The sequence below is a fragment of the Brassica napus genome, chromosome C9 (genome assembly GCF_020379485.1).
Source record: "Brassica napus cultivar Da-Ae chromosome C9, Da-Ae, whole genome shotgun sequence".
Taxonomy (NCBI): domain Eukaryota; kingdom Viridiplantae; phylum Streptophyta; class Magnoliopsida; order Brassicales; family Brassicaceae; genus Brassica; species Brassica napus.
Window position 1 is genome coordinate 58,063,883 of NC_063452.1, and position 21,455 is coordinate 58,085,337.

The following is a 21,455-nucleotide window of genomic DNA, read 5'->3' on the forward strand; positions in this document are numbered from 1 at the left end:
TTCAATATAAATGGTCACATTCTTTCAATATAAATAGTTATTTTTTAATAAAAATACACAACTTTTAATTGTTGAAAAAACACAAGTTTTCAACATAAGTGGAATTCACAACCTTTTGAATTAATTAAGATTGCTATTATTAGTAGATTACCAATTAGGAATCTGATATGAAAATACATTTAAACTAATATATTTTGATAAATGATATAATGAATAGAGGGTTGATGACATATGTTGTAATTTTTTTGATAAATAAATAGTTGTTTAAAATGTGATGTGAGAAGGCTTGTGGTGTTGACACAAAAGTATAATGACAAACTTGTTAATAATACATAAAATCAAGGTTGTTTTGTTTTTAAATGTTTCTCTTTTAATAATTGGGGGATATTAATTCGGGATATATTTTTTAGAATAGACTCATATCCGTGTAGAACTTTTCTAACAATTTTTTTTTGGAATAGAACATTTTGCGTGTTTAGCATAGTTAAATCTATGTTACTTTATAATTAAATTTTAAATATTAATCGAAATGTCACCCAGTATGAATTTGCTGAAATACAAGAGAAGTCATTACAAAAGTACAAGAATGAGCTATTTCACTTACTCTTTAATACCTCTTGTTGTTGTGTTTGTTCATAACACAAAAATACATATACAAATTAAAACGCTTTTAATTTTCACCCCTTAATTCTGTAATATCCTGATCTAGATAGAATCAAAAAATCAAAATGGTGAAAAAAATTGTCTTTAATTAAGACAATGAAGTAATAAAAAGGAGATGTTCTAACAGCGTTTACCGACTCTGCAATCAAGTGCTCCTGCGTATTTGGTCAGCTTAGAAACAGCATATCCATTTTTAGGTTTAATCATTTGTTTTCTCGTGTGAGCACTTTTGTAATGAGGATCCCCAGATTGTCTGAAAAAAGCTCCGTTCATGAATATATCTTTCTCAGATCTCCATGTCCAGTGTTTCCACTCGTCTTCCAAAGCATAATCCCTCTTTGTCACCTACGTTAATTAGTTTTTTTTTCATAAGTTTACATGAATTGTTATCTATGGTTTTTTTTTTTTTTTGCTTTTCAGTTACCTCTTTGTAATAAGGCAAGTGTGGAGGAGCTATAAATCGGTTTCCGTGGCTGAGAATAGTCGGACCTTGACTACCTCCGATAGCGTAAAGCTCCCAATGAGTGTAGTCATTGTTCACAACGTGAACAAATCCCCATCGGATCCTTGGCATCCTCTGTACAAGTCCTTTACCAAAATGGTTATAAGCCACTGTGACTTGCATCTTCTGGTCCGCTTCATTCATATTGTTTTGCGCACCAAGCAGCATCACCTACACAAACAACATCATAGTCTAGCAGCTATTGTGGTGTTAAAAAAAAGTATGGTAGCTATTCTTCTTAATAAATATAACATCAGAATCTAGGTTATATCGCATATATTGCAATTAGTTGATCATCTTATATTAAAATAAATAATGACGATTTGACCAGTGTTAAAAAATAGATTATATAGGTAAGAGTGCTCACGTCGTTGTGGTGAGTGAAGTGAGAGTTGGAGATTGTAATGGCAGTGGATCCAACAATGGCATCAATGAGTCCATCTTGACATTTCGACATCGAAACATGGTCAATCCATATGTTAGACGAACCGTATATAGATAGACCGTCACCATCGGCTCTAGTCCTCATTCCAAAATGGTCTACCGAGTCTCGGATCATACCACCATTACTCTCGGAAATGTGGTGAATGTGCAGTCCATGGATAATAACATTTCTCACAAACTGCATCGTTATCCCTGCGCCATGCGCGATATGGACATCAGCTCCACGTGCATCGATCGTCTTGTCGCTATTAACCAAAAGCTCTTGGCTTAAACGAATGCTCATGTCGTTCTTGAAAATAATCCAGAGAGGTTCCTTTTGAATCACGGCGTGACGCAATGTCCCTGGTATAGGGTTCACCATGTCCTCGTCGAGGTTGCTTGTAACCACGTAGATACGTCCACGTTTCCCACCGGTCGTCCCGTGGCCGAACCCGCGGACACATTTAGCAAGCTTCTTACGACGATTAGCCCAATTCGAACGGCAACGCCAGCATTTATCTATCGGGTTACTTGCGGTACACGGTCCCTTAAGCTTACTCCATTTTCCTTTGCCTTTACCTTTTAAGCTTCGTCTAGTGCTGTTCTTCGAGTTTCCGACCATTTCAATGACCTCAGTTCGCTCCTCTTCAGGCTTCGTGCTGCTATCTTCCTCTGTCGCTGTAACATCAGTAGAGTTGCTGCTATCTTCCGCTGTAGCTGTAACATCAGCAGAGTTGCTGCTATGTTCCTCTGTCGTGGTATCATCAGTAGAGTTGCTGTATACAAATATATATATTTACACCAAACCAAAACAAAATCAAACATTAGCAATTTTGTTGGTTTTTTAGCAAAAAAAAAAAATAAAAAAATTTGTTGGTTCAAAGTTATGGCTTGATTTACTCGTAGTGACGTTCATGAAAGTGATCGACGATTTCGTAAGGATCAGAATGATAAGCTTGAAGAGTGAACTCTCGGGCTTCGTCGGCTCGTTGTGACCAATACTCGTCCAACTCCGAAATGTTGGCTCTTATGGTCGGAATCAGACCAGCAATACAGAACACACACATCAACTTTAACAACCTAGCTATCTCCATCTTTTAAAAATTACGTTTGATCTAAAGAAAAACAAAACAGTTTTTATATGAAAATATAAATCTTTTTTCCCTTGTTTTCTTAAGGGGATAAGATTTAAATGAAAAATTACTAAGCTTTCAACATGGCTTTAGGTCGTTTTCTGTTTTATTTTTCTTTTGAGAGCCTAAAGCCTTAGGATGATGAAACGTACTGCGAATTTTCAGAAACGTGAATGATTGGTGTTTAAATAAACTTGATTAAGAAGCAATCTCCAATTTTAGGAAGTCACCGCTAAGGATGGAGAGCCGTCGTTGTTTATCTGTGGACAATTTCTATGTTTTGATTTTTAAAATTATTATTTTTAGCTCCCAATTTATTTTCTTTGTTTTTTGTCTGGGGTAAAAATAGGATTATTTACAAGTTTTTAATGATAACATGTTTTGGGATATGCTTTACATTCATTTTGATCTATTAGTTCAGTTTAAAAGGTTATGAACTACTAAACATGTTATGTTTTCTTTGTTCATAAAGGTCATTGCTTTTGTATTTATTAATTGTAGTCTTTCACTTCAAAAGATAAATAATAAAAAGAACTAAGAAGTGTATCTTTCATGGGTTATGAAGCTTAAATATGGTTAAAATTAACTTGTTGATGGGTACGAATATATATATATCCTCTACTGTTACCAAGAAATTTTTTTAAGAAAATTACTTCAAGTAAATAAATACTTATATAACTGTTAATTTTGTACCAAATAAAAATCAAATTTGATTTGGAGTTAATTATGTTGCTAATATTTCCCATAGTAAAACATTATAGTTAACATTTTTAAAAAGAACTCCATGAGGCTTTGATTCGTTTTCACAGACAAATTCAGCTTTCAATTGTTCCAAAGTTTCTCGGTTCAATCTAAAATGGTAAGCATTTGCTTCCTTCTTGTTAGAAGCAAACTTAAAAGACAGACAGTTCCCTATTTTTAGCAAAAAAGAAGACACAATGTTCTACGTATATTTATAAATGGAAAATGCTTATTTCTAAATTTTCAAAACAAATGTGGAAATAAAAAAAATATTATGCTTGATGATTACTTCCTTCCCAATTCACTTCTTTATTCTTTTTGTTTTTATTCTCATCATAAGTATTATGTACACTCCATGTGTATTATACCTTGTACTGTATATCCTTTTTGACTTGAAATGGTCGTACATTATACAGTAGGCTACACATTATATATGCATAAAAGAGACGTTTTTGTTAATTTTCAATTTAATATAAGTATCTTATGTAAGAAAAAATCAAAGGCTAGAGAATTAAAGTTCTGCTGGAGCATATTTAGCTCTTCTTTGTTCATGCAAAAGACAAATTAAACAGCCTTCTCTTTCTCTTTTGTTGTTTTTTCCTCCTTTAGTTATATAAATTTGGTGAGAAGAAAATGCCAAAAAATTAAAAAAAATGATTGGTTATTGTATGCTAAACTCAACTCCACAAGAATTGGCAAAACTGTTTTGTAACAATAACAAGAAAATAAATTTAAGTGCAGAGTTTCTACAAACCCAGGCTTTAACTCCCTCATCATTTTCCCTTAAAACAAAAATTCCATTGTGGAATCAAGCAGCTTGAAATTCAAGAGTTTTACATTTGAACAAAAGAAAGAAAAAGCCATCGACTTTACCAATATATATACCACAAGATCAAACAGATTTTTTCCCATAATAATTTGAAAGAAAACTGTGCCTTCTATTTTCTTTCAGATCTTTCCTTGTTTTTTTGGGTTTCAATTGTATGAAATTAAACAATTTCAGACAATAAACCCCAATTGTTTAATATATAGGAAAAGGATGATCTCTTGGCTTGATGTCTACCATGTTTTTTCAGCAACTGTTCCTCTCTATGTTGCAATGATCCTAGGTTACCTCTCTGCAAAACATCTAAATATCTTCTCTCTCGAACAATGCGCAGGCATCAACAAATTTGTCGCTAAATTCTCCATCCCTTTGCTTTCTTTCCAAGTAATCTCCCAAAACAACCCTTTTAAAATGAGCCCTAAACTCATTCTCTCAGACATTCTCCAGAAAATCTTAGCCTTTGTTGTATTAGCCGTGGTTTTAAGATTCTGGCATCCAACAGGAGGAAGAGGAGATAAGTTGGGTTGGATCATAACCGGATTATCTGTATCCGTGTTGCCAAACACTCTCATTCTTGGAATCCCAATCTTAAGTGCCATCGATGGAGATGCAGCTGTGAACATTTTGGTGCAGATTGTTGTCTTGCAGAGCTTGATTTGGTACAACATCTTGCTCTTCTTATTCGAGATTAATGCCGCGAGGAAGATAACATCTTCTGGAGCTTCCATAGAACACAGAGGTAGCTAATATATTTATATATTTTTCACCTTTTCAGTAAAAAAATTCCTTTTGCATTTACCCTAATCAAAGATGTGTTTCTTGTAAAACAAGGCAATGGCAATGAAGAAGCTGATATAGAGCAAGAGCCAAAAGAAGAAGTAGCAATAGTGAGAACAAGATCTCCTGGAACTGGGAAGATTCTATTGAAGGCTTGGCAAAAGCTTATAATCAATCCTAATACATACGCAACGTTGTTTGGATTAGTTTGGGCTACTTTACATTTCAGGTGAAACAGATTCATCTTATGTATCTAAAAATTCAATCAGCATAATCAGTTTGTTTTGAAAATGAATTGATAAATCAACTTACACATGTAAAGGTTTATTTTTCTCTTTTTAAAAAAGAAAAGCGAACAGAACCTATAGATTTAGTAATGCTTCTTCTACTTTCGGCTTTCTGTTTCATTGATTTGTTTATGTACAAATTCAACTTTAAAAGAAAAAATATCTAAGTGGGATAGTCTAATGATATTCCACCTATTCAGATTTGTTATCTATTAAACATAAAATGTGTCTCATTATTTCTTGTTTTCCTATAGATTGGGATGGAAATTGCCTGAGATGATCGGTAAATCAGTACATATGATATCTGATGGAGGCTTAGGAATGGCCATGTTCAGCTTAGGTAATCACTCCATATATTCTAAATAATAGTTTCACAATGAACCAACTCAAAATAAAATATGATCTGCTGGAAGTTTCAAAACAAGTATAGATTCAACTCATAAGTTTTTTTTTTGTTAAGATAATATTAAGCAGACATATATATAAGATAGATAACAAAATGTATAGCTCACTGGAGCTTTATTTAGTGTAAGGAAAGTATAAATCAAAAGATTAATTAATTTAGGAACACCAAGGTCAAAAGTTCTTTGATTGATATAACTATATGGAAAAGAAGTGGCAACTCTCAAAGTTACTTTACATTGATATTTTAACACATTTGTTTATAAAATTACTTTATAAAAACCATATTACATGGCTTTGGATCTTGTTATCAATGCTTTGATAAAACAGGTCTTTTCATGGCATCACAAAGTAGTATCATAGCATGTGGAACAAAAATGGCGATCATAACAATGGTCCTCAAGTTTGTATTAGGGCCAGCTCTTATGGTTGCTTCTGCATTTAGCATCAGGTTACGAAGTACTCTTTTCAGAGTCACAATTTTACAGGTAAACAACTTGAAATTTGCAATCCATTAATAAGAGTCTTATCATTGACTTGTTGAAAACAATAATCAGTTTCTTCTGATTTATGTTGTTGTAGGCTGCATTGCCACAAGGGATTGTGCCATTTGTTTTTGCAAAAGAGTATAATGTTAATCCGGAAATCGCTAGTACGGGGTAAATATATTGTTATTTCTCTCTTTTTTTTAAAAAAAATGTATATTTTTGAAATTTCATCGTGTGGTTTTAATTATTTTGCATTTTTTTTCAGGGTGATATTTGGAATGCTGATTTCCTTACCAATAACTTTGGCATATTATTTTGTATTGGACCTATGAATACGACATGTATAGGTCATTAATATTTATAGCTTTTTTTTGTTTGTGTTGTTTTAAGAGCTTTTATTTTGTAGGGTTTATATCACACTAGAGGTATTCGTATAAGTTATAATTAAATTAAAAAAATTACAATAACATTTGAATATAAATTGTTATATATACTACAATCGATTTTAAACTATTAAATTGGTAAGAAATTTAAATTCGTTTGGATTTATTGATTGCATTGTGTCTAAAATATTTCATATAATTTAACTCACAATTTGTTATTAAAGGAAATCATATATAGAATGATCACTAAGATGGGTCAAAGTTAACTAAATCTTGTTATACTTTAAAATACATTTATCTTATTAATTTAGGTTTTGTATAAAACAATTGTAAATTTAAAACCGATTTAAACTTTGTTTTAACTTTAGAATTATTGAGTTGTAATACCATATTGAACAGTTTCATAACAGAAATTAAATTGAATAAAAAATTGATCCAAACTAAGGATAATGTTGTTCTCCAAATCAATTCATGAAAATACATAATAAATAAAAATTATAACAGACCAAACCAGTTTTTAGACAATTTTTTAAATAAACCATCACCGAAACTTTATATTTAAATCATATAAACCAATAATAACTCTTTAAATTAAGATATTCCGGCCTCGTCACAAAGAGATTAGTCTTTACTTTTATGTTGATTTCTACCTTTGGTTATTTATTTTAAAGTTATAATCTGGTGTTTTTTAAAAATTTATATATGGTGAGGATTTAGTTTAATATTCACAACTTTTAAATTACTTATGAAGATTGTTATTGAATGAATATAATTTGAAGAAGTGGTCTAAGTCTAAATCCTTAAACAACTCTCCATGATGTGTTTGAGTCTCCATTTTACACTCTTTTCATCGTAACTGTTACCAATGAAATGTGTTCAAAATTTCAATCATCGTAATTACTACCAATTTTCGTGTTTAATTTTAGACTAACTACATATGTTGTTTTGAGCCCAGTTATTCATCGTACCATGTTACAAAAAGAACATATGAATTATTTGAAAAATGTAATCCGTTGGAACAAATTGACAGTCATTAATTTCCAATATATGGTGTAAGATTAAATACTTTCAACGGCGGGCAAGTCTCACACATTGTCTTCCTAAGTTTTTTTATGCTTTTTTTTGCTAAAATTTGGTGCAATTGTCTTTCTAAGTTCTTTATGTATCTTAGCTAATTTATTAGTCAAATAATTTATAAAAGGTTCCCAACTTGGATTTTGATATATAAACTTTATATGTATATATGGTCTTGAAAGTCTTCAGAAACATTTAATCTTTCTATCTTTTTGTGCAAAGATCACTTTGTCCCCAAACGATATCTTCTTCTTCTGAGATTCTTCCAGACATCAGCAATAACTCAGGAGAGAGAGAACTAAAAGCTTAAAAATCACGAAACTTAGCGGATAGTTATTAGAAACCTAAAATAAAGATTAAAAAAAGGCTGCAATGGTTGCCATGTGCCCCGGAGAGGCAGAAAGAATTACATCCTCCGGCCATGTATTCAATGGATAGAAACAGCCGAAGCTCAGGGACACGCGTTGCTAAATTATTTAGACTCCCCCGTCCCATGTCATTTAGCGCCGATAATTAATTTGACAAATACTTTTGAAGATTGAGTATCATCTTCAGAGGCTTTGGTTTCACCTTGTTCATGTATTAAAGAAAGAAACAAATCTCTAGTCTCAAGCTCAAGAATTGATTAGTGAATAAAAGATGAATGGTAAATTTGTCCAAAAAAATATTAATGATAACACTTAGCACCATTGTCTCTAGAGGGAATTTATTGGCAACTGTTTCGGGTTTATCAGTGAACCCATGCAAAAAAAATTAAGTCTTCAACAATCTGGAAATAAACTTTGATTTAAAAAGAAAAGGACTAAACAAAAATGTTGCTATAGATCTTTTACAACTCCCAAACACAGAAAGGAGTTTGTTTTTAAAGTTATTACCTCAGAAGCTGGGATCTCTATGTTTACAGATGACCCAGGCTTAACGACAACTTCAGAAACAGCTTCGTTGGAGAATCAGCTTCGTTGGAGAATTTGGTATCATCATCTCTTTCGTTACCACCGTACTGAACCGGGATCTCCTCTGCAAGAAAGTACCTTCATCAAGCCACAATGCATTAATGTTATGGTAAAGATTGACTTTTAGAGCATAGTATGGGGTTCTTACTTAGAAGAGTCTCTGTGACATTAGCTGGAGGAGTCACAACAATTGCTCTTCATTCTTCGTGTTAAGAATGGAGAGAGGAGAGTGCTGCCAGCGTAGAACCCATTATATATCTAAGGCACAGGATCGATACATCTCAAGCTAGTTTGTAAAGATTGAGCCGTTTGGATTAGGTTCCTCTTTGTTCCATGAGCTGTGTGTCTTCGTCCAACATCGTCCCCGGATTCTCCTTCTGCACCATTTATTTTATTGAATCATTAGAAAGTGCTTTCCATCTTCAATATGAAAGGGTAATAATATTTTTTTACTTCTTTCCTGTCGACATGAGCGTGGAAGAAGTTGAGAGATATCATTACTATGGAAGCATTAAGAAGTTGGGTGGTAATATGGAATACAATTTGCTTACTCTTTAGGTTGTACGTGTACCAACAATCTCCTTCCCCGTGATCATGTCAAGGACTGGACGTTGCTGGAGATGATGCCCAACTATGAGCTTCATGTGCCCAATAAATCTAAAACATTAATGCACCTAATACAAAACGGGGAGGAGAGGTCAGAACTGTTGGGGAATATTAAATAGATCCCTTTTGTGGAGACCAGTTTCATCCCATCTATAATTCAATTCTCAATTTTATAGTCTATATGTAATTATACTACAATATAATTGAATTCGATTTTATTAGTTTAGTAAAACCGTTTCTGATTTTTGAATTTAAAAATATTTGCATCATTTATATGGTTTTAGTAGAACCATCTAACAATACTCTCCAAATTCTCCAAAACTCTTTAGAAAACATTAATTTTTCTCAAAAAAATCTATCAAGCTGGTCAACGTTGATATTTTTATTTGATGTTATTTTTAAAAGGGGTAAATTATTATGAATTTTTCCTTTTGTAAATAAGTTTATCTAGGCTATGTATTTTAAAAATAGAGATAAAATTTGTAAATGAACGAAATTGTTCTTTAGAAAGATAAAAAAAAACAAAAAACTATTTGTAAAACGAAAAAAGAGGTTGAAGTTTTTCTTTTCCTCTCTAGCTTTTATCTTCTTGATGTTTTTTATCTGTCCTTTGAAGTGCTTGACGTATTTGATTGAGCTGTCAAAGTAAAATCTTGTTGCGAGTGAAAAAGCGAGTTCAAGATGATTTTAAATATTTTGTTAACTAAATTTTGTGAGTTCAAGATGATTTTAAATATTTTGTGTTGTTATTTTTTTTTGTTAACTAAATTTTGTATGAATAATAATTTGCTAACGTAATTACTTATGTTTCTAATTGAAAGCTTGCAAGTTATGGAAAATTACGATCCATGGGGGTGGCCATAATAATGCAGCCGTGCCGCTTCTAATTTTGGTCCATTGTGCATTATACAGGTTTGGTAGAAACAACATCCTGCTCTAATATATTTATTAAAAACAACGGAGTTGTTCATTTAGTTCACTAAACAAAATATTATAATACTCTGTTCGTAAACAAATACATAATAAGACGACAAAAGATGTTACGGTAGTATGTTATGGCGTTAATGGCATAGAGACGACCAAAAAATATATCTAGAGATATCATGCCCAAATACTAAGGGGGAAAAGGAAATCTAAAATAGTAAAACCAAATATTGTGTCGCAAAAATGAAAGCTAGGTTTGATAAGTCTATAATGAGAAGAAACTAAAGCCCACACATAAGCCCACTGCAAATGAAAGAAAAACTTGAAGCCCAGACGTAATTAAAGCCCGTTTGATGTGTAAAAACGAAATGAGCTGATTGGATGATTATTTTTGATGATGTGGATAGCCTAATTGCTCACTATATTGTGCTTTTAGTATTGTGATTCTAGGCATGAGATTTTAAGATACTGATTGATAAAAGCCAATCTCCAATCATTCTCTATGTATTTCCAATCAGTTTCTGATGATATTAAATGTTAATTTGCCAAATAATTTCCGTAAGCTAATAGAGAAGCAAATGATGTAAATCAACAACAACATCATTTAAAGTAACACTGGTGTATCTATATTATTAAAATTAAAAGAGAAGTACTCATTTGAAAATGTTCTTATTTCATTAATTAAATTCCCTTTTTTTCTTGTCCTTTTCAGTTGCATTTATGAAATATCCTAAAATGAATAAAACTGCCTAATTTATTATTTGTCTTTTCAGTTACATTAATGAAATATGGTTAAATGAATTTAAACTTCCTATTTTATTGTTTGTCTTTTTTAGTTACTTTAATGAAATATCCTTAAATAAATTTGGACATAATGTCATTTAATCAACCAAAAAAACTCATGACTTATCTTTACGTGCATAATTTTAATAAGGGAGATTTTAAAAAACGTGCATCATTAAAATGTTACCTAAAATATGCAGCACTAATATATAACATGCATCAATAAAACTAGAATTTGACTCACACAATTGTACGGATATTATTTTCAGTTGATTAAATTTAAAAATAATTATTTATTCAAAAAATATTTAAGAATGACTATGTTTTTAAAAATTATACGGTATTATTTGCTCATAACTCATTTGTCATTTGATAAATTGTTAGAAAATTTTTTTTAGCATAATATAACTCAGTTGTTATTTGCTAAATTTATGGTTTTTATTTATATTTTTTATTATTTAATTATAATATTTTCATTTTATATTTGAAAGATAAATGAATTTTCTTTCAAAAAATATTTTTGTAAATGTATTTTTTAAAAAATAATCAATTAAAATTGTTATTATCATTGAATATCATTATTTTTGACATAATTTGAGTTTTCGTTTACATCAAAACTTATCATACTTTAGGATAATTTTAATTTAAAATGTAATTTTCATATTTTCCAAACAAATTCTAAAAATATTTTTTAAATATTTTGTTATAATTGTTAAAAAAATATTGAGTTGCATTTCAAATAAAAAAGTAAAGATATTAAAAATATTCTAATTAAAATATGTAAAATTTAATATAGTTTTAAGAAAATGGTCAAAATAAAAAAAATTACAAATAAAATAATCATGATTTTTGTTAACTGGACGGATCATTATTTATATGATATCGCACACGAAAGAAAAAATTCTGTTTTTAAAATTATCTAATTAACTCTATACTCATTTTTTTTATATTTTTTATATGATATCACACATTCGTAAAAAAATAGATAGTTTAAGATGCAAAAAAAAAAATTTACTTAATGAATATAATATGAACGAATATTACAAATACATCATTTAAAAGAATAAATAATTAAAAACTGAAAATTTATATCCGCGCTAGTGCGGATCAGGGTCTAGTTGAATATGAAATTTGAAGTGATTTGATTTTAGTGAGTTTTTATATGATTTAAAAAGAATATTAGAACTTGGTGTGATTTTTGTTAAATAACTCTAGAATTTCATCTAAAACCATGAGATTTGGATTTTTATTTTTATAACTAAGCAATCTCTCTCAAATACCCTAAAAATATTTAAAGCATTCTAAAATCTCTGACTTAAATTTTGTTCAATAACAGTGGATTTCAGAGTGTTTATTAAAATGACAAGTTCAATAACACTGGATTTGGAAGTATTTTTTAAAATCCTCATTTGAGTAATACTAGATTTGTCATTTTAATACAAATCATCTGAAACTCTCAGTTGAATACACCCTCTAAAACCATCTAAACAAAAATCAATAACAAATCAGGTGGTGATGCAATGAAATATTATTAACATCTAAATATTATAAAGATGTTGTAAATAGAGAGTTTTAGAGTCTGAATATTTTTCTGTTATTATTAATGATCAAAGGAGTTCCTTTATATAAGGATTACAAGATGAAGATAAATGGAAAGTATCCAAAAACCTAAACTCACTAGGATTAGGAAAACTACTAATACATAATAATGGAAAGATTACATCTACTAGGAAAAGGAAAGGGTTTCATTTTCTCCAAGCTTTGTGGCCGTCTTTCTCTCTCCTAAAGTCGGCTCTCTCTCTCCTCTCTCTAGGTTTCGGCCATCTCTCCATCTTCTAGGTATTGGGCCGGTCTTGGACCGGGTCTGGTTAATGGCAATCCACTCCATGATTTATAACACTCCCCCTTGGATGCCATAACCATACAGGATCTGTAGTACGCTTCATGTTGCCTCATTAAAACCTTATCAGGAAAACCCAGTGGGACAAAACCATGATTAAGGAAAAAGAGTACAACACGCACTACTCCCCCTGATGTGAACCTCAATGTAGGTTCTACATTCTATGCATCTTGGTGCGTGATCTTTCTTGTATATGTAGGAAGGGAGTAATCGGCCAAGTTCATTACTAAGCCGTATCTAGACCACTTCGACCTCTTAGGTCGTTTCTCATGTCTTTTGACATTGAGTGTCCCGGTAAAGCATGTGTGCTAAACAATGTGAACCATATTGTTCTCGGGGGATCACTATTGGGTCTTTGCAAATCGTGTTTGCATGTGTCCATAGTCTAAACTTGATCGTCTACTGTTAACTCTTTACTTTGATCGGATAAACTAAGTACTTATGGACAATGTACTAGACGTGGTTATCATGAACCTGTGTCTCGATCTGGCCGATCCATGTCTGGATCATAGACCTCTTCTATACATGTCCACTACTTGTCTCATGAGTGTTCAAGATCAATGATCATTGCTGTGAGTTTATAATCTCTTATTATGGCTTTGCGGTCGAACACTCTCATGGATGTGGACATCGATTTCTTTGCCTTAGGTAATACCATATCTATCTCGGACATTGTAGTCCTTTATCCATCTCTTGATGGTGTCTCATGACCTCTGTTGATGTGGATTATATCACACTGAAATATATATCATTAGGTCATAGATCTCGGCTCTCACAAGCTTATGAACTACAATACATTTGTATCCGGTTGATCTTTTGTCTCTACTAGCCCGTGATCAAGAAGAAGGGCTAGACGCCTTTTAGTATTAAAAGCCGGACGCGTCTAGTAGAAGAGCCAGACGTTCTTTGCTGAAGAGCCGGACGCCTTTAGACGGACAGAGTCGGACATCTTTAGTTTGAAGGGCCGGATGCTTTTGGTCGGACACCCACATAGATTTATTCTATGCCTACTAACCTCTTCTTAGGTTTAGTATAATCACAAGGAATTTCAAATATATGGACTGTATTGGATTGTCTTTTATACAACTCCAAGATCAATGATCATGCGTGATCAGTTTCTTTTACATACTATATGCAGCTGCTTTATGTTTCAGTCCATGAATCAGCTTAGGAACAAAGTTGTTCTTTCATCTTATCCAGTGATCCATATGCTGCTTACTACATTATTTGTATCTAATTTCATTCTTATGACCATACCATTTTCAATTTTGAAAATCTGTAGCAGCATCCACCACATAGGAGTTTATCTCCTTATAACATGTTCCTTTGATCTCTGTGAGTACCTTGTGTGACAAGCTATGATCTAATGCTGTTAAGTAGAAAGACATGAACACTCTTAGACCTCGTGATCATGTGCCTTCTCTCACGGTTTCTTTATCTCACAAGATCCATCTATTTCACTGGTTTATCAGATGGCGTTTCTGTATATGTATATGGCCAATACGCCCATCTCTCTTTTAGATACTTTGAACCTCCACGTTTTATCTTTTCTAATCTCTATGATCTTTTATGATTGTATGAGTACTCATTCGTGGGTTCATGATCCTCGCTTATCTCTTTATGTTCAAGTGCTATAACTTTATGTATGTGTGTGTGTGTGTCGACACTTTCATGTGGTTCCATTATGTTCCAGAAATGATCCATAGATTTGAGATCTTATTATCCAGGACCTTTATTACCTAGTATCTTGGCGTCCCAGGACTACATGGTTTGGTACCTTAGATGTGTAGCTGCGCAGTCTTTTCTCAATGTCTGGTATGATTTCTCTTATAATCTCGGATCTGTATTCTATGCACCATTTTTCTATCCGATATTCCTTTATCTTATGGAACACTTGGTCTATCTTGTATAGACTCTATAGCAACTTGATTATGTCTCTTCTAGGACATTCATTTGGTGCTAAGCTGGTTAGTCATTTCTCGGGTCAGTGTCTGGCATTTCGATTAGCTTCTCAATTAGCTAGCTTTATAATCTTTCTTTGGACGTCTTAAATTATAATCTCTAGTCCGAGGATCTTTGCCAAGACAATGATGGTTAAAACCATTCGTACTTTTAACATTCTTAATCCAGCTTATAATCTTTCTCCTTTAATATCCGGATTCATTTGTTTTATGCAATCCGTACCTGGCCACTATTTGATCACCCATGTTTTGGTTCTCGGTCCTTTTGATTTCGTGGAGAAAATTTTATTCTTATATATTTCCTATCCTCTTCTGAGGTTCCATCTTAGACGGCACATGTATGTATGTGGTGGTTTATTCAAAATCTCTTAAGATTGTGTATGTCTGGTTTTATAACCCGTATTCAATCTGAGATGAGAATATCTATGCTCACTTATATGGCCTGATGCATATTATCATTCTTATACATGTCAATTCATAATGTCTCCAAGCTTATAGACATTAGAATCTTAGTCTTATAGATAATGGCTTACATGGCCGAACCTTTTATAGGTAATGGCTTGTATGCGGCCAAGCCTGCACTATACAGCCAAGTCATGGCCAAGTCGTGGCCAAACCGTTTATAGGTGATGGTCTTTGCAACCGACCATAACATGGTCTCTTCGGCCGAGTAATGGCCTCTTCGGTTTGGCCGTTTGTATCATGGCCTCTACGACCGAGGAATGGTCTTTTATGGCCGAGTAATGACCGAGCCATATAACATGGTCGTAGACCATACACGAACGTGTAGTATTGATCATGGGTTTATCCTCTCTCACCCTCATGACCATACTATAAGGTCGTGGTGCTTGGGACAATTAAGCCTAATGAGTTTCCCTTTGTGTACATGTTTCACAACGTGAGATCTTTTACGGGATAACTCTGTGCGTTTTCAATCTTTGCATCAAGTTTAGACTTTAGGATGGCTAATCCTATCATGCCATATAGTGTAAAATTTTGTGGTGTTATCTCAATATGGTTACCACATCTCTTGCCTCTTTATCATACTGATCTGTAGCATAGTTTTGATCAGTAGAGATCATAGGTATAGTCTCGACCACTTTCTTTCAAGGTCTTAGGCGTTTTTCTTCTTAAAGTCTAAAGGAACTTGTTTCCTTCCTTACCCATTGTTTCTACTTGGAAACCATACATTATAATTTCAATGGGTCACATGTTCTTTTGGGTGTGTATAATGCCTTTTAAGGCAATGCCTTAGCCATAGTTTCTTTACTATGCTTACTATACCCATTCATGATTTCTTATTTGGTTTTATGTCCTTTAGGCAACTCTTTAAAACATTCATATGTTCAAGTAAGATCAGACAAGATAATGAATTCAAAATCAATTCTATTATATATATAAAATCGTGAAACATCAAATAGGTTTAAAAGCAAATCACAAAATCATAGACTTAAAATAAAATTATCATGTCGAGATCTTTCTTTAGTCAATGTATAAGCCGGCCTCACAATCTATATTTTCCCAGACGACTTTCTTGGATTCTTCCTTATCATTTCTAGCCTCATTGGCTTCAGGAAGTCTCATCTCACTATCTCGTTGCTCAATGTATCTTTTCTGAAGTTTCTCAAATCGACTAATAGTATCTTTAAGTTTCTGATCTCTTTGCTTGATTGCAAATAGGTATGACAATAGGTCATTATAGGTTGTGAAACCCTTAGCCTTATGTGATAACAGTACATCCTTTGGATGGAATATGGAGTATGTTTTATATAATAAATCATCATTTGTTACCACTTCACCACATAGTTCAAGACTATAGGTGATTTTCATTAGAGCAGAATTATATTCTTCCACGGATTCAAAATCCTGGAACTTGAGAATCTTCCAATCATTCATGGCTTTTCGCCATAATTCCATTGAGTATATGGATTTTAGCTTTATCCAAAGATCATAAGGATCCTCAATATTTTCATACTTATTTCTTAGTTCCTCAGTGAGATGATAGCGCATAATAGTTAGGTTCTATGCTTTTCACTTTCATCATTTCCTTCAATGATACATTTTCCGAGTCCTCTAGACTTCAGGGCAGTTGAAGTGTTCATTTCCCATTCTGGATAATATCTTCCAGAGATATCTAGGACAGCATAATCCGAAGGCTCAATCTCGACATCTGAAATCATCAATTAATTCATGATTTAGAATTCTTGCAACTAATTTAAATAATCAGTGCATATGATTTCATAAGTCTCTCTATGATACTTTGGAGCACACGGTCATGTATTGTGATGCTTAGGCCTTACGGCTTTGCATTGTGATGCTTATACCTCACGGCCATTATAAGATACAACGATCTTAAGGATCGGATCATGATGCAATCCGGTTTATATAACCATCCGGATACTAGGCCACACGATCACTTTGATATTCACTAAGCCACACGGCTTTTAATCAATCAAGGGCAAAAGGCCGCAAGTATGGACAATGTATTAGGCTACACGGCCATATACAAAAAGGGATCTAGATGCATTCAATCCCATTTCTTAGTTGCATATCTATTAGGTTTTAAAATTAAATAATCTAGCAACCTAACTCTCATTCAATACGTAAATTCTTTAAATCAATCTTTCAAGCTTTAAGTAATGAGAGATTTAAGGTTTCAAGGCCTTTAGGAATTGTAAAATTCGAGATTAGGGTTTTAGTTTAAACAAGATTCAGATTCAAGTTTTAAAACAATCCTAATCATAGCTCTAGGCGATCAATCAAACACTCAAGTTTCAAATCAAAATTAAAATCAATTTTTCTAAAATTAGGGTTTTAGGGGATTTCGAAAACTTTGATCTTTGATCAAGGGGATTTGATTTGAGATTCAAAAACCTTTAAGGTTCTGATTTTAATTGATCAATGGATAAATCTCGTTCTTAGGTTTAGATCGAACTTATAGAGCTTCGATTTACTCATAGGGGATTGATCTATTTAACCTATGGCTTTTAGTTTTAGAGATTATCTTTTAGGGTTTCAATCTTTACAAAACAACCAGGTTCGATTCATGTTCTCAGAATTAGGATTACCTTTGTTTTGCAGATTGTAGAAACCGGACCTCCAAGATGAATGGATGAACCTCGGACGCGAGCTGCGACGTGGACGCGAGCTCTCTTCTTCCTATCGGGTCTCGAGTCGAGACGGACGCTTGCAGTCGGGGTCGCGAGATGAGGCTGAGACGGACGCGTGCAGTCGGGGTCGCGGGATGAGGCTGAGACGAACGCGTGCATTCGGGGTCGCGTTGCCGAGAGCTATCGCGAGCTTGTTTTTTCTCTCGGACGGTTGCGTCTGGTCGGGGATTTTGTCTGAGTTGGACGCAAGCTGAGCTGAGGCTGAGGACGTTGATCACGGACATGGAACGTCTGAAGCTGAGCTTGATCGGAGTTGAGCTTGATCGGAGTTTGCAAGCCAGAACGCAAGCAAGAACAATTTAGGGTTCTTCGGGATTAGGGTTCCAAAAGATCAAGACGGCACCGCGTATTGTTTATGCGAGTGTGGGCGCGTCTGAGATCGGATCGACGAACGGTTTGCGATGATAGATTCGTCTCGTCAAGAGCTTCAACTTGATATGTAGCTCGTCGTCTGGTTCCTCAGGGTTTGAGAGATAGATCGATCTTAAGTTGCGCATGATTTAGGGTTTATGTGCGACGGATTTTAGGTTAGGTTTTGTCTCAGGGTTTTGGAGTCTATCGTGCTGATAACGTGTTGTAAATAGAGAGTTTTAGAGTCTGAATATTTTTCTGTTATTATTAATGATCAAAGGAGTTCATTTATATAAGGATTACAAGATGAAGATAAATGAAAAGTATCCAAAAACCTAAACTCATTAGAATTAGGAAAACTAATAATACATAATAATGAAAAGATTACATCTACTAGTAAAAGAAAAGGGTTTCCTTTTCTCCAAGCTTTGTGGCCGTTTTTCTCTCTCTTAAAGTCGGCTCTCTCTCTCCTCTCTCTAGGTTTCGGCCATCTCTCCATCTTCTAGGTATTGGGCCGGTCTTACACCGGATCTGGTTAATGGCAATCCACTCCATGATTTATAACTAAAGATAACTTTGGGGAAGAAGTAAAAAATATAAGAGAAGCCGGCCTGTGTGCCACGCAATGAAAATGGAAGAATGGACGAGGAGATAAATGAATAAAATTACTTGGTGAGTGGAGAATAAACTATTCAACGGTTGTAAAAAAGGGAAACCGACCAAGTAGTATAGATCCAACGGCTGAAATATTTTTGCTTGATAAAGAGGAAAAAAAAAGAGATATATAGGGTTTTCTTCTTCCTCATTTTAACCAGAAAAGAAAGAAAAGCCATTACTTCTCTGCTTCTCTCGTCTTCTTCCATCACAACTTCTTCAAGAAACAATCATGGGTAAAGGTCCAGGACTCTACACCGAGATCGGCAAAAAGGCCAGAGGTATGATGAATAAACAATCATGTTTATTCGTTAATCTTCTTGTTTATGAGCCTGCTACTGTTTCGTTTATCCTTAGATTTAATCGAATCTGTTTTTTTTTTTGTGTATAATTATGAATGGGTCACTCGTTGTTTTAGCTGTTTTTGAGTTTTCTTGGCGGATCTGGAAAATGTCAACCGATCTATATATAGTGTTTCGATTGTAGGATGAGTTTTTGAATTTGTTGCCTTGGATTGTATTGTAGATCTTCTCTACAAGGACTACCAAGGAGACCAGAAGCTCAGTATCACCACTTACTCTTCAACCGGTGTTGTAAGTCATTCTTGTCTTTATCTGTCTGTTCATCATCACTGTCGGAATAAAGCTTTGAGCTTTATGTGATGTTGATTAGTCTTTGTTATAAAAAAGTCAGAGACTTTATGTGTGTTGTGATGATTTTTTTTTTGTAGTCAATCACTACAAGTGGAACAAACAAGGGAGATTTGTTTGTGGGTGATGTAGCTACCCAAGTCAAGAACAAGAACTTCACTGCTGATATCAAAGTTGCCTCTGATTCTTCTGTAAGCATTTACTTAACACCATCATCACATAGCTATTATTAGAGAGATTTTCTTTGACCATTTCTCCGTGTATATACTTTCAGATCCTGACCACTTTCACCTATGATGAGGCTACCCCTGGATTGAAGACAATCGTTAGCGCCAAGGTGCCTGATCAAAAATCCGCCAAGGTAAATTTAAATAATTTTCATTTATTAGTTTATTAAATAGTTTTGTTATTTATGAATCTTTATAACAAAACAATTGTTTTGTTTGTTTTGTTCTCAGGTTGAGCTCCAGTATCTGCACCCACACGCAGGTATCTGCACCAGCGTTGGATTGACAGCTAACCCCGTTGTCAATTTCTCCGGTGTGATTGGAACCAGTGTCTTGGCTCTTGGTACCGATGTCTCCTTCGACACCGAATCTGGCAACTTCAAACATTTTAATGCTGGTGTGAGCTTCACCAAGGATGATTTGATTGCTTCTCTTACTCTGTAAGTGCCTCCTCCACTACCAGTCCTACTTTCTATTTTTGGGGTTTGATCTTTCTTGAATTGTTTTTTTTTTTGTAAAGGAATGACAAAGGTGAGAAATTGAATGCATCGTACTACCACATAGTGAACCCGTTGAAGAACACGGTGGTTGGAGCTGAGGTGAGCCATAACTTGAAGAGCCAGGTGAACTCGATAACCGTGGGTACTCAGCACGCTCTTGACCCACTGACCACAGTGAAGGCGCGCGTGAACAATGCGGGTATAGCCAACGCGCTGATCCAGCACGAGTGGCGTCCAAAGTCGTTCATCACCATCTCTGGAGAGGTTGACTCTAAGGCGATCGAGAAGAGTGCCAAGGTTGGGTTTGCTCTCGCTCTCAAGCCTTGAGAATGAGAAGAACCTCCAATGTCTTCTTAATCTTTTGGAACTAATCTCCTGTCTGGTTTTTTTTCTTTTTAAAATTGTTCATTTGTTTTCTTTTTCTACAAAATAAGAAGAAAAAAAAAATACTATGAAAGGATCTTCTTTGAAGATGAACCATATAAGTCTCTTTCTTGATTATTTGCCTCTCTAGTTTTTTTTTTTTTTTTTAATGTTCTGCTAAAAATACTCTGTTCCACTCGATTTGATTTTCGAGTTCTTTAGTGGAGTTTCTGAGAGGTTCTTTACTCGCCTGAGATTTGATTTTGTGTTTCAGTCCATTACTTTTGTTTTTCTTTGCATATGCTCTGGCATCTCTGTCCAAGTTCAATATATTCGAATCTATTAAGAAAATATTCTTCGCACTTATTATTTCTCAACAGTTGTGTTTGAGATTTTTTTTGTAATTTTTTTAATAGTGCAATAAGCTTAACCCACTTAGAAATATGAGTTTGTAATTTCTCTTGGTCACATTTACCATATGTCAAAGGAAGATTAGTTCAGTAATGAAGTGTTGAATCAGATAGCACATCACAATTGGATTCACCGTGTTTTCGTCGTTTTTACATTCATCGATTGAAAGAGAGTTTACCTTAACATCGGTTAAAAAAACGTAAAAAGCCTCGAATATTTAGGCTTTTTGTTTGTTGTCCACGCACGGGACCGCTATGTAGTTTGCTCCTTGTAGGTTTTGGAGAAGGAATCTGATGTCTATAA

At 33.8% G+C, this 21,455-nt stretch overlaps 3 protein-coding genes across 3 annotated transcripts; 2 read left to right on the plus strand and 1 right to left on the minus strand.

The window, feature by feature from the left end:
• Positions 1 to 528: 528 nt before the first annotated feature.
• LOC111211421 (probable pectate lyase 19) lies at positions 529 to 2,892 on the minus strand. Its single transcript, XM_022712495.2, has 4 exons — positions 2,489 to 2,892; positions 1,533 to 2,364; positions 1,088 to 1,336; positions 529 to 1,008 (listed from the first exon to the last, which is right to left on the minus strand). The coding sequence occupies exons 1-4, from the start codon at positions 2,680 to 2,682 to the stop codon at positions 784 to 786; spliced, it is 1,500 nt and encodes a 499-aa protein (XP_022568216.1). The 5' UTR covers positions 2,683 to 2,892; the 3' UTR covers positions 529 to 783.
• Positions 2,893 to 4,082: 1,190 nt separating this feature from the next.
• LOC106387035 (auxin efflux carrier component 8-like) lies at positions 4,083 to 10,778 on the plus strand. The gene is made up of 6 exons (XM_013826854.3): positions 4,083 to 5,027; positions 5,120 to 5,294; positions 5,607 to 5,692; positions 6,085 to 6,242; positions 6,337 to 6,413; positions 6,508 to 10,778. Exons 1-6 carry the CDS (start codon positions 4,502 to 4,504, stop codon positions 6,572 to 6,574), a joined length of 1,089 nt encoding a protein of 362 aa, XP_013682308.1. The 5' UTR covers positions 4,083 to 4,501; the 3' UTR covers positions 6,575 to 10,778.
• Positions 10,779 to 18,985: 8,207 nt separating this feature from the next.
• Positions 18,986 to 20,879, plus strand: LOC106386011 (mitochondrial outer membrane protein porin 3-like). The gene is made up of 6 exons (XM_013825908.3): positions 18,986 to 19,282; positions 19,527 to 19,594; positions 19,732 to 19,842; positions 19,926 to 20,012; positions 20,110 to 20,318; positions 20,399 to 20,879. The coding sequence occupies exons 1-6, from the start codon at positions 19,234 to 19,236 to the stop codon at positions 20,703 to 20,705; spliced, it is 831 nt and encodes a 276-aa protein (XP_013681362.1). The 5' UTR covers positions 18,986 to 19,233; the 3' UTR covers positions 20,706 to 20,879.
• The last annotated feature ends 576 nt before the right edge of the window (positions 20,880 to 21,455 follow it).

Bases quoted from the DNA above. Each gene is read 5' to 3' on its own strand.
- LOC111211421 (XM_022712495.2), bottom strand. From the start codon at position 2,682: ATGGAGATAGCTAGGTTGTTAAAGTTGATGTGTGTGTTCTGTATTGCT. The intron at 2,365-2,488 runs GTAAATCAAGCC...ATTTGTATACAG, and splicing joins TTTCATGAACGTCACTACGA to CAACTCTACTGATGATACCA. The intron at 1,337-1,532 runs GTGAGCACTCTT...TTGTTTGTGTAG, and splicing joins ACTTCACTCACCACAACGAC to GTGATGCTGCTTGGTGCGCA.
- LOC106387035 (XM_013826854.3), top strand. From the start codon at position 4,502: ATGATCTCTTGGCTTGATGTCTACCATGTTTTTTCAGCAACTGTTCCT. The intron at 6,243-6,336 runs GTAAACAACTTG...ATGTTGTTGTAG, and splicing joins TCAGAGTCACAATTTTACAG to GCTGCATTGCCACAAGGGAT. The intron at 6,414-6,507 runs GTAAATATATTG...ATTTTTTTTCAG, and splicing joins CCGGAAATCGCTAGTACGGG to GGTGATATTTGGAATGCTGA.
- LOC106386011 (XM_013825908.3), top strand. From the start codon at position 19,234: ATGGGTAAAGGTCCAGGACTCTACACCGAGATCGGCAAAAAGGCCAGA. The intron at 19,595-19,731 runs GTAAGTCATTCT...TTTTTTTTGTAG, and splicing joins CTTACTCTTCAACCGGTGTT to TCAATCACTACAAGTGGAAC. The intron at 19,843-19,925 runs GTAAGCATTTAC...ATATACTTTCAG, and splicing joins AAGTTGCCTCTGATTCTTCT to ATCCTGACCACTTTCACCTA.